Source organism: Alligator sinensis, unplaced genomic scaffold, assembly GCF_000455745.1.
Source record: "Alligator sinensis unplaced genomic scaffold, ASM45574v1 scaffold150_1, whole genome shotgun sequence".
Classification (NCBI taxonomy): Eukaryota; Metazoa; Chordata; order Crocodylia; family Alligatoridae; genus Alligator; species Alligator sinensis.
The window spans coordinates 4,339,485-4,352,466 of NW_005841840.1; the positions used below are offsets into that span (position 1 = coordinate 4,339,485).

The 12,982-nt window shown below is 46.4% G+C and overlaps 1 protein-coding gene across 1 annotated transcript in view; it reads right to left on the reverse strand.

Annotated features, from left to right (window-relative positions):
* The window catches only part of ANXA5 (annexin A5), a 33,730-nt gene extending 26,061 nt beyond the window's left edge, over window positions 1-7,669 (reverse strand). Inside the window, exon 1 of the mRNA XM_006015616.3 lies at window positions 7,515-7,669. Coding sequence (XP_006015678.1) covers window positions 7,515-7,523 — 9 coding nt within the window. The 5' untranslated portion in view covers window positions 7,524-7,669. The remainder of the gene's footprint in view (window positions 1-7,514) is intronic.
* Between the last annotated feature and the right edge of the window lie 5,313 nt (window positions 7,670-12,982).

A 12,982-nucleotide genomic window follows, 5' to 3' on the forward strand; every position in this document is an offset into this window, starting at 1 on the left:
GCAAGGCTGTTCCGGGGCCAGTGCGTGCTGGTGCTGTGTGTGCAGCAGCAGAGGAGTGCGTGGCGGGAGTGCTGAGTACAGTGCTGCAGCAGCAATGGCACTGAAGCCAATGTCACTGGCCCAGTTTGGGTGGGCTAAGCCCTGTTAGTCCTGGCTTTCCACCACCTAAGCATTTATGTTACATAAAACTTATGTCAGTAAATATATGTCAGTAAAAAACATTTTCTTGGGTTGGCAACCCTGCACTCAAGTACTGATCTAAGGGGATGTTTACATACTGCAAGCCAGACGTGTGATTACAATTCATGTGTTCATATTCAAGGTAGTTTTGGTACCAGTAGCATTACAAGCATGGGCCTCAGCCACCCAGGAACCTAGGCTGGTTTATGCCACCTGGGCTGCTACTAGGGGTGCATCGATAGAGATTTTTTGGGCCAATACCGATAGCCGATTTTTAAGAAGGCATACTGGCCAATACTGATCTGATTTCCGATACGCAGCCCAGCAAGCAGTGTCCAGCTGGTAAATCTGTTGTGGTGGAAGAGGAGGGAAAAGAGAAATGGTACGTGGGGCACAGATCAAGGCCCCTGCAGTGAGGGTGGGAGTGGGGCAGGGGCAGGGATCAGGGAAGGTGCTACCCAGCCAGGGTGGGTCATGGGACAGAGCCACAGTTTGTCCAGGGGGCATGGCTCCTGCCGCTGCACGCACCCCAGGAGTGCATGGGGGCAGTGCCCCCCGGATCTGCATGTGGGGTCAGGCAGGGCAGGCTGGGGTCAGGGGCTGCACCGGGCTCTTCCCGGTGGGGGCTAGGCCGGGCTGTGCTTGGGGCGGGTGGCAGTGGTGCTGGGAAGGGGGGTGGGAATGACTACAGTGAATTTTGAGGTGGCTACAGCCCACCCCATAGCCCCCTCCAAGCTCCGCCGCTGCCTGCCCCGAGCGCAGCGGCCCGGCCCAGCCCTCACCAGGAAGAGCCCTGGCCCCAGCCCGCAGTGGCAGCCGCCCTGCCCCATGCAGATCCAGGGGCACACAGCCCCCCCACGCCCTCCCAGGGTGTACAAAGCAGTGGGAGCCACCACCCTTCTCTGTGCCCCCCAAACAAGCCGCATCCCTGTCCCATGCCCTACCCCAGCCCTACTCCCTCCCTCACTGCAGGGGCCTTAACTTCCCCACCACAGCCCCTTCCTTCTCCCTCTCCTTCCACCACAACATACTTATCAGCTGGATGCAGCTCTCCAAGCTGCCGGGCTGCACTCCTGGCCCTGTGCATGCTGTGGCTGTGTGCAAGCACGGGGCATTTATCAGCCACATTATCGGCTGCGTCAGGCAAAAAAAGACAAATTTCAATATAGTCAATTTTCTTCACAGTATATCAGATTGGCCCCAATATCAGACTGATGTATTGGTGGACCTCTAGCTGCTACAGACTGACTACTGCAGGCACCTAAGACAACTAGTTTAGAGCTACTTCAGCTATGTCTACACCTGCTGAGTTCACAACTGGAGACTGCTAGAGACCTATCTGCTGTACCTAACACATTTTTTAGCAACAGCGTAAGCTGAAGCAAAATAGCTCAAACATCCAGACTGAGAATAAATGCCTTTTATTTCTCAGAGTGTGCATCTAAACAAGATGCTTTCTGAGCAGTTGCTCATTACTAGCAGCCATGCCGGGACACTAGGGCACAGTAACACCAGTTACTGTGCAGTCATTAATACTTGGTTATGCAAGTACTAAATGACTGCGCAGTAACAACTGCATGGCGGGTCTCTCATGTAGACACACCCAAAAGTGACTATTTTCACTACCGAAAGGCTCTAAATGGAAATACATTCAGTCCTTCTCAATTGAAGAGGTGATGGCCCCTGACACAAAACTTCAAAGACTAACTGACTGCACTGAGGTAACTTTACAGTCACTGAGGATCTGTCCTTAAGTGTATAGAGGGAGGTAAATTAGGAACTTCTCAGAACTCTGAACAGATATGAACTGGATTTGCTCAAAATAAACACTACAGTTCTGTACAAATGCCAAACAAATCAAGTTCTGACACTATCAGGAGATGATTCAATCAAAGGTTTCATGTCAGCAGAGCTGGAACTTTCTAACAAACAGCCTCTTTTTATGTACCTGGTTCATGAATCATACTTTCCAGAAATTAGAATTGAACTAATGAATTAAAGAAAAGGTAAATATTTAACATGAAAACCTTCATTTCTTTACTTATTCTGCTGGTTGGGAACCAGATGGGAAGGTGGCAGGGGGAATTCCTGGTGCTGTGGGGGTTATTGTTTTTTTCTGTAGCTCATAAATGACATGATCTCAGAGGTCTTTGATCACCATGGCAATGTGTCTGGTTACAAATGTAAACAAAATGTGATGTGCTGATATATCACATAAAGCTTTCATTTTGATCACTTGATCTCTCATTATGAGCAGAGCCCAAAGTCCACAGGTATCAATGAAATCACAAATGCCATCTGTCCTAGACATAAGTATATTTATAAATCCAGAGCGTCTGCTTCCTGAATGATAATCCCTCACTTCACAAAGTATGAAAATGCTCCCACAGCTTGACTAGGAACAATATTACATGAGAGTAACACTAAATAAGACTATTCTCCTCCTCTTTCCTGCCATATACATCATCAATTCACTGACTCTTGTGAATCAGTGTGTACGCATATAATCACAAATAGTGCATATGCTCCAGGAATGGTTTGCTGTTAATAAAACAGAAAATTCCATTTACTCTACAGAGACAGACAAAACCATCAAAAAGGAAAAGTGGAACAATGTCATTTCAGTATATGTGGATTATTTATGCTTAAATTGTACAGACACAACACAAAATAAAAACATTTTTCTGCAAACTCCTTTTGTTTCTTCTACATTAGCAAACTTTTAAGTCAAAACTGGAAAAGATTTCATTGTGAGAGGTACAGAAAAAAAGAAACCATGTCTGGGAACAAGATTTTTGTAGCTTTAGAAGTTTCTAATATTAAACTTTCCCCAACAGGCCCAACTGCCTAGTCATTTGCTATCATGTGACCACATATCCTGGCAACAAATACAGAAAGTTAACAATAGGGCCACTGAACTAGACTTTTAATTTATGTAAAGAAACAGACAAACAAAGAATCCGTGCCATCAAATTCCAAAGATTTCTACGACAGGTAAATACTAAGTGCATATTATTAAGGAGATGCTTGGACATCCTTGCCTGGATTCTAACCTTCTATGGGTGTGTACAGAATTGAAGGTAGCTTTTTCAGGAGGCGCTCTATGGCACTTTATACAAACCACCATGGATTATAGCGCCACTGAACCCAACAGGCATTTGCCTGTGGGGGGGGGGAAGGAGGCTCAGAGCCTGCATGCACTGGCATAGACCAGCAAGCAGCCGCACTCTAGACCACTCTTCTCCACAACCTCCCCCCGCCACGCCCACTGGGGTATTGTGGGGAATAAGGCCTGCATGGTAAGAGGAAGCTCCTTTCCCCCCCATACCCTGTATAAGTGCCTTGACAGTGGCAGAGGCTCCTGCGCCCAGCGTTGGGGCAGGAGGAGTGGGGACAGAGCCCTCTGACCTCACAGGCCCAGCTCAACTACTCCTGCTGGAGTCTTGGAGGGAGGGTCCATTCCCCCCCACCCTCAGCTCCAGGTGTGGCAGCCCCTGCCACTGTCAAAACACTTGTATGAAGGGAGAGAGGAAAGGAGTCTCCTTGCCACATGGGCCTGGTCCAGTTCCCCCCAAGACCCCAGCAGGGGTAGCTGCGGGGGAGGGCACACATAGTAGGAAGAGCTCCCTCCCCTCCCTCAGCTGCGCATCCTCTCTGTGACAGCCGCAGGAGTGGGGCTGGGTAGGTGCTTGCCCCACAGAGCCGCATGGGATGGGGGCAGAATTGCCCAAATGGCAATTAACCCCTGCAGGGAACCTCTACACAGGTTCCCTAAGGCGCTCTGCCGTTGAGCTCCCATCTGATACTACATCAGACAAGGGTTAAATTTTCATGCAACTGGCCATTTAAAAAGTGCCCTGCACCATGAAGGTTTGTTGTGTTACAGCTACAGAGTAACTGTTGCCAACTCAATGGTGTGTTAAATTTTTCATATTGGCCCTCTACACACAGAGACTGAAAGAAGAAAAACTAAACTGTGATTTGGAGACTCCATTGGCATCTGCTCTATTAAACTCCTGACCACGGAAAGAATTGCACAAAATGTGTGGGAGTGAAGTGAGTCAACTCCTTTAAGTCAGCACACCAGATGTGCAGGGTGTTCCTCATAGTGGTAGCCCGAAGATAGATTTAAACAAACACACAAACCCTCCCCGCCCCACCCCCAACCTTGCAGTGATTAAGGGCTAAATATGTGGTATTTCATACCCCCACCAGGGTTTTTACTCACGAAGTGTCACTGAAGTTGATGAAAAACTACTTAAGTCCCTAATTCTGAAAAAACACATGTTTAAATTTAGGAGCATAAATAATATTCTGCTTGAAGGGTACTAGAGTCATTGAGACCATTCATGAGTTTGAAATTATACATGTACAAGACTGAAGAACTGGGACCCAAATTAGCCAGGGTCACAGGATCTACCTCTTATACTGTAAACAATTCTTACTGAATTTTATTTTTTTTAATGAATGCACATCAAAAGACAGGTATGCCAGTTTATCTAGTGAAATTGAAAACTAGAAAAAGAATTATGGTGCACACTTGCACTTCAGCAAGTGCTACTACAGAAATAGCTGTCTGAGGAAGTAATTCTTTAGATCAACAGTTTTCCTCTAGTTACAAAGAAAGTGAGTAAATACCGACACAGAGAAGGTAGTCTGGATACAATTGCGCAGTGATATCGTTATAGCTATTCCAATAAACTAGTGGAACTTTATTAGTATAATGGCACCATAAAAAAAAACAAACTTAACTTTTATAAAAATGGTTGTCTACCATCCCTGGGTAGAACCAAATATTTAAACAACTGAGACCCTAAAAATTGTCATTAATAAGCTTTCTTCAATGATTTATTTATGATTAAGCATATCTATGCTCAGATAAGCAGTTGGCATGCTATGCCCCATGACATAACTATTTCAAACTGAATCTTCAGTTGAATACACTTACCATTAGATGGCAATTCAAGTATGTTCATTTCATATTTAGTTTAATTTGCGTTTTTATTTCGTAGCACTATTTCAAAAGTGCTATCAAGTTAATAAGACCAGACAGTTCAAATTGTGTACATTTGTATGCATACAACTGAATAGAGGCAGAAAGAGGCACAAAAAGATCCTTTTTAAATGGTTCACTCACACTATCTCTGGAATTGGTTATAGATTAAAAAGGTGAAATAACAGGCTCTGCACAGTTGCTTAATAAGAGAGGGTGTACACCTGCACAACAGGAACCTGTAAAAACTAGAGGCTTGTTCCAATACTGGACTCAATGGAAAGATGCCCTTTGACTTTAAATGAGAGCTGGACCATACCTCATGGCAGCAATTCTCCACTGGTGCTGCGAGATTCCTCCAACCCCAGACTCCCTAATCTGCCCTGTCAAGCAGCCCCTGCCAGCATGGAGCATCACATACCACCCCCAGGGCCAGCTTGTGAATCCTTTTAAGGATGCCTCAGAGTGCAAGGAAGAAATCATTGTAACAAATACATTAGTTTTTTAAATGGGGTGCCACTAAATTCAGACAAGTCACGAGGCTTGGGGGTGGGGGTTTGAGAACCACTTCCCTAGGGAACTAGGGGCCAATCCTCAACTGGCTTAAAGTAGCATAGCTCCCGTGAATTCAGAAGAGCTATGATGATTTACACCAACTGAAAATCTATCCCTTTGTGTGCCCTTCTTTCTACACCTCTCCCCTCAAGTTTTACCCCAGTGCTTAGGAAGTAACAAGCATCAGCCCCAGGGTGTCAATCATAAGAATAAATGGCCTACGCTAGGGAAGAGTGGAAAAATAATTTCATAAGTTTACGGTTTATTAGAGCACAACAAATAAAATTTGACTTCTGTTAGAAGTTAACTGAAGGAATGGGTTTGTTCCTTGTGCCTTTTTAAACGGGGAAAAAATATGGCCTATTCCAACTGGCAGCTCTATACCATTCAGCAGTAGCAGAGTTCCCTATAGGTCCAGAGGATCTGCTGAAGTGAGAAAGGTCTACAACCCTTTTTAGCAGTGAAATGAATCCCAAGAAATCTAGGTTTAAAAAAATAGTGAAATGATTTTTGATCAATAAAGATTTTCATTGAATTCAAGGACAATTTGTGTAAATACTGAAGGCCTGTTCAACACAGATGTTGTAGGCTGTGTTAGTCTGGAGACGGACAGACAGCAGAGCAGGGTGGCACCTTAGAGCAGCGACTCTCAGCCAGGGTGCCACAGCCCCCTGGGGTGCCTTGGGAGCCTTGTAAGGGTGCCACGCACTGTTAGGTCTGCAAACATAATTCACAAAATAAACCCAGAGATTTTAAATAGAAATCCACAGCTGTGGTCTTTCTGAGTTCTCTGTAAAAGAAAAAGTGCTCTATTATTTCTCTCTAGTCAAAAGAGTGCAAACAAAGAGCTCGCTTTTCCTAAGGTGTGGCTCAAGTTTATCGAGCGGTGCCTTGAGTTGAAAAAGATCGAGAACCACTGCATTAGACAGCAACTGCTTCAGAGGCGTAAGCTTTTGTAGGAAGGGCTAACTTCCGTCACATGAACCATTGGTAGCGTGTGATGACATAGGCGCCTACAAAAACTTATGCCTCTCTGAAACAGTTAGTCTCAAAGGTGCTACCCTGCCCTGCCTAAGCATAAACAGTTATGACCAAAATATTTAGCTTTTAAGGCAACAATAAAAAGAAACAAAACTTGGGCAGTTAAACACGCACCTAACAAAAACAAGAAGCGGAGGCAAAGGGCACTCGCAATAGGTTTGATAACTCTTACAAGAGTGCAAAAACTTTGAATTCTGAGGGCGACAGTATAGGCTTGCGAGCGCAGCGCAGTATTTTGGCTTCATGCGACTGCTTCCCCGGGCAGGGGAGACGGGAGTGTTTGACTTGTTTTTCCAAGCTGCCATTTAGCCTCAGACAGAAACAAAATGGATAAAGCAGCTGGGGGGAAGAAAAAACCAAGGCAAGCCTTATGCTGAGTTTAGATGACAGTTTGCATGGGATGGTGTGGACAGAGCTGGTCCTGCCTCAGGCGAGGGACTAGACTAGATGCCCTCTGGGGTCCCTGCCAGCCCTGCTCCTCCAGGAGACAGCGGATGTGTATGGGACGGCTTGGAGAGGGCTGGTCCTGCCCCTGGCGGCAGGATTGGACTACATGCCATCAGGGGGTCCCTACCAGCTTTATTTTTCGAGGACTCTTCTGACCACACAGCAGAAGGCGAGAAGCCAGCAGAAAAGGCATCAGCTTTGTCTGCTGGAAGGGCTGAACCAGCTACAGGGAGCGGGAGAGGAGAGGAGAGCCGGGGCCCGCGGGGAAAGGCGCGGGGCGGCCGCGGCGGGGGCTCACCTTGGCCATGGCTCTGGGCGGGACGAGACGGGACGGGACGGGACGGCTGCGGCTGCGAGAGAGGGCGAGCGAGACAGGCAGTGCGCGGGCCGGGCCGGGCTGGAGCTGCAGGAGACGCCCCAGCCCTGGGCGGGACGTGGCCTGGCTTCCCGGGGCCGCCCCGTGCAGGGGAGGAGCGAGCCGCGTCGTCGGCGCGCTCCCGCTCCGACCCGGCCTGAGGGAGCATGAGCCCCAGCCAAAGTCCTGCCCTTCAGGCCGCGGTTTCCTTCCTCGATGGAAACCAGGGCAGTCCCGGCCTGTCTCCAATGGAGGGACTCCCAGAAATTGGAAACGCATGACTGCGCTGTTGGTTGTAGCCGCGTGTCCGTCTAAACACGGCGATTTGGCTTCTGCTCCGCCCAGCCGAGCGCACAAAACACGAGCAGGCTGTCCCTGCGCCTGAGGAACGGTGTTGTTTGTGCCCAAAAGCTTGCAAAGCCCCCCCTCTCCCCCCGGCATTTTTCCAACTATTGAGTTGGTCTATTACAAGATACCGCATCTACCCGAACAGGCAGGGGGTGCGGGTGCAGTTTTTGTAACGGGTTAAGGTTTTCCTTGTGGGGTCAGGTCTCCAGGTTGTAGCCGTATTGGTCCAGAGCAGCGGTTCTGAACCGGGGGTACATGTACCCCCAAGGGGTATGTGAAGCCTCATCGGGGGGTATGTGAGATACATTTCATACATTGTCTAATACAGGTCAAAGGGCCTAAAAGAATTAATTTTCCATTGAAATGGGGTATGTGAAGTGTCACTCAGGGCCTCACAAGGTTCAGAACCGCTAGTCTAGAGGAAAAGGCAATCAGGACTCGTAGTAGAGATGAAATCCTGTGAAATATGAACTTTCATTTCTACCCAGGAGAACTTTTACACTCCTTTCTCCAATGCCTGATGTGGGTGTTTGTGCCCGAAAGCTTGCAATTAAAGACATTTTTTTGCAAAAATCTTGCTGGTCTAATAAAAGATATCATCGCTACTAGAGTCCCCGATTGTTCTTTGTGGGATGATACTCAGAGTGTAGATATATATATAACCTCGTCTATATATAGACATATATTTTTACCAAAACAAATAAAAAATAAAAAATCTACCCAAACATTCTTGAAGGCTCAGACCAAGTGTAGTGGCTTCTTCCCTTGGCAGGGGAAATGCCATGTATCCGTGTCCATGAAGGCAGTTCTCCTGAACTGCACTCCAGGAAAACTGCTCTTCTGGCATGGTTCAGTACCTGCTAAGGTGCAGCAGCTTTAAACCCAGTTTATGGAAACGGGAGTCTCCTCCTTTGCTTGCCCCTGCGGCCTTATGACTGAAGCCAGCAAAACTCAGGGGCATCTGAATCCCAAGCCTCCAGGCTTGGGCCTACAAGTAGGATGCCCGTCAAAGGTTATGGAAACATCTGAAGCCCCTGGTGGGGGTGGACGATGTTTGCCAGTAGCAGGGCCATTTCTGGTTCTGGACTCTTGGATTTGGAATTAGTTTTGGCTAATTTGGCCTCAGATACAAATTAAAAAAAAAACATCTACCCAAACACATTTTTTTAAAAGGAAAACTTTCCATGTCCCAAATCCAATCAGTCAAATCAATTCCAAATCCTCCCTAGCTTGCTCCTGCGGCCATATAGCTGAGGGCAAGCAAAACTCAGGGGCACCTAAACCACAAGCCCCTAGGCTTGGGCCTGCACGTAGGATGCCCACCAAAGGTTTTGGAAGCATCTGAAGCCCCAGGCAGAGGGGGCGGTGTTTGCCAGTAGTAGGGACACATATGGTTCTTGAATGACTCACATCTACCCAAACACATGACTAGGCTGCTCCATACAGCAGAGAAGTGACCCCGCTCCAGCCACCCCCAGCTGCCTGCCTCCTGACACCTCCTAAAAACATAAGCTTGAGCAGATCCTTGAGCAGAGGTAGCAGCAGAGGAGAAGTAGGATGAGGGGCTGCCTCAAATCTGGTCTATGTGGCCATGGGCTGGAAGGTAACACAATGGTTCAGAGACAGGCCTGGGGACTTTGGCTGGGCTGTGCCAGTACTCCTGCTGGCACTGAAACCTGGAGGTTCCTGGCTAGAGGGTCTTGCCCCTCTGCTCCGGGTCAGACCGATTGCCATATTTGGGTCAGGAAGGAATTTTACCTCAGTCACATTGGTGTGAACGGTGGGGGGTTTTCCTTCCTCTGTAGCAGGGGGCTTGGCCCTCTTCTTGAGATCTCGAGTGTATTTTAACAAAATGTTTAACAGGACATTAATCACCAGGGTCCCCCAGCTTTGATCCTATGACCCCAGCTGACTTCCTGCCCTTTGGGCGGGGGGCTGGACTCGATGATCTTCCGAGGTCCCTTCCAGCCCTGATGTCTATGAAAATCTATGAAAGCTTTACCTATGGCAGATTAGAGTGTTATGTCTTGTGTTGTGTCAGGGCTGGCTGTGTAATTTTGCTAAGAGGTTAGACAATGGGTTTGTATAGGATGGCTTAGATGGAGATGATCCTGTCTTGGGCAAGGGGTTAAACTACATGACCTCTGGCGGTACCTTCCAGCCCTGCTTCTCTATGATTCTATGAATTGCCATGTACTGGGTCAGACTATGTCTGACTGTGGCAAAGGGGGCAAGGGGCTGGGGATAGGAGGTGCCAAGCGCCACCGGAAAGTTTTCTGTGGCAGCCTCCAGTGCATCCCCAAGCCTGGCTCACCACAGCAGCATGAAGCACATATCCAGCCTCATCCATGAGGCCTGCAAGGTGCCACAGGTCTTTCTGGAGAATGTGATCAGTGCCACTGTCACCTACACTAAGCACACCAAGTGCAAGATCATGACTGCACTGAAGTGGCAGGGTCACACCCTGTATGGATCTGGTGGCTAAACTCTACTAAAACCACATGTCACACAGTGGCAGAGGGTGGATGCTGAAAGGGAGAGTGAATGGGGCATGACCAGGGTTTTTTCCACTGCTCCTTGAAGGTGCAATTCAGGTTCCTTTAAAAATGGGGAAGAATCAGCCTTCAAAAATAAAGGCATCAGCCCCAATCCTGTAGCAAAACTCCCACCAGTTTCAATGGAAGTAGGAGCAGGGCCATTATGGACACGAACTAACAGGTGTACAGTGATTTAATTAAAAAAAAAATCTTTTATTTCTGGTGCTTAGCCATAGATCAGCTCTCTTCCTCAGGAACCAACAGGTTCACATGCCTGTGCAATGGGACTGTAAACACTTTGAACAATGTGTTATCACCAGGATGCTTAATATAAATGTGATTTAAGTTACCTCTCCCCTGCTGAATTAAATACTTTAATAGCAGCATAACCAACATATTAAAAAAAAGTTTTAAAGTGTTCCTGATGCTCATCTGGAGGGATCTGGGGAATTCTGTTTTTTCTTTCTTTTTTCCCTGCAGTGGAAGAACACCCAAAGCACTGCTTCCCTTCCTCCTCAGACTTTCATTGACTAAGTTAATACTCTGGAATCTGTAATACCATGAAATAACTTGCAGAATCAGGGCCTATATTTGTCAAGTACTTTGGGATGAAAGACAAATGTAAGAATGGAATAGGTGTAAAGATTGTTTTTCTTCAGCATTTCATAATATGGCTAAGAGCACCTAATCAGAAGAATCATTTTCACTGGAAGTGAGGGCAGGATGAGAATGCTTTTCTGTGGAACTCAACCTCCAACATATCCTAGAAAAGGCATGCCCCACTGTTATTACTCTCACAGAGTTCCACATGAAGAGCTAAAATCCTGTTTTTTCACTCACGTGTGTGAAGTCTAAATCTGCTTTGCATGAGCTTCAGGACTGGAGGTTGCAATAGCAAAGGGAAGTTAGCATCCCACCCTTTACCCAAAAAGAAAAAAATACCAACCACAAATATCTCTCTAAATTCATGTCTTTCATTTTTACTATAGCTACTTTAATCTAATTCAAAATGTGTAGTTTTAATTTACCCATGGAAACCCTGGCTGAACAGCATAACATTCTGGCAGGATTTTGATTGTTTGTTCAAAATGTTTCTTTATTTTGCCAAAATAATACAGTAATAGTTAAGGAAAACAAAAGGACAGCAGCAAAATCTGATTCATTGCAATATCATACTTTTAAGAACAGGTTTCTATTAAAACAGTGTATGAGAAGGACTTTTTAAAACATACAGCTCCCAAGCTACAAGAAAAAAATAGCTAAAGTTATTCTAACTTTGTGCCTACAGAGCCTTTCACAGGCAAAAGGATTCATCTATATGATTCTCTCTGTAGGATTAGAGCTTTCTAACGTGGACATGCATGAGTTTAGACCCTAATTCACAGTCTAATCCACAAAGGTAGACATTTACATGTGTGCAGAGTTTCACTGAAATAATGGGACCTCTATACAAAGGCATACAGGTAAATCCCTTTGCTTGAAGAAGGGTGTTTGTACCCGAAAGCTTGCAAAGAAGAATTTTTCCAACTATTTTAGTTGGTCTAATAAAAGAGATCAGATTTACCCAAAGAACCTTGTCTGCCTACAGGTAAATCTAACATTGATCGAAAGCAGAATAGGAGCCTCAGGGACTTGTTGCATAGGAAGCTTAGTACGTGTTAAATCTGCACAGTATTGAATTTAGAACATGTCCCAAGCAGTTGAACTGTAATGGTCCTACAATCTCTAACACGTGTAGCTCATTAATTCTGTCCTAGCCTCAGCACTGCACTAGTCTTGAACCACTCCACTGCGGTGCTAGGACCCCCTGGGACTCTGTGCACCTGACTCAACTTGATGCTGGAGGAACCTCACAATTGAAAGATCCCAGATCCTTCCTCCTGACATGCATGGCTTTCCTTGTCCCAGCTGGAGGCTTAGTATAGCAGACGGGTCACTGGTTGATGTCATGGCTGGGTGAGGACTGCAAATTGCTCATTGTATCTCCCATGTTTTAAGTACATTTAAATACATGCTAAGTGTAACATGGCCCTCAGCTGATACATTTTTATAACTTGTGAAATTGTTGTTTTCAAACAACAGTTCCAGGAGTTCGAGCGAGTTGCTTTCAGACTCAAAACAACCTAGTTGAAGACTTCAAGTCTCTCACTGCAAAAGGTGAAGATTTGTTTTTCTTTTACAAAGTACCTTTTGAGAAGCGGGCCCTTTTGATGGCCAGGGCCTGTGAGAAGGGGGCAAATGAGAATACAGTTGTTAGTACTGTAGCAAGGGCAGGACTAACAGCACACTGGACCTGGTGCTTTTGCATGGGGGGCACCAAAAGAAATGGAAGTAATGCTATAAGGGGGCACTCTACATATGACCTGCACCAGGAGCCAAAATGCTTGGCTATGGGTTGATAGTAGCAGAGGTGGGAGGGGAGAAGAAAAAAAAGAGTCAGATCACTATTTCCTGTTTCTAAAATGAGAAGCTGAGGGCCCCAACACCAAGATATACTGGGCCCCCAAATTTATCAGAGATTCTATC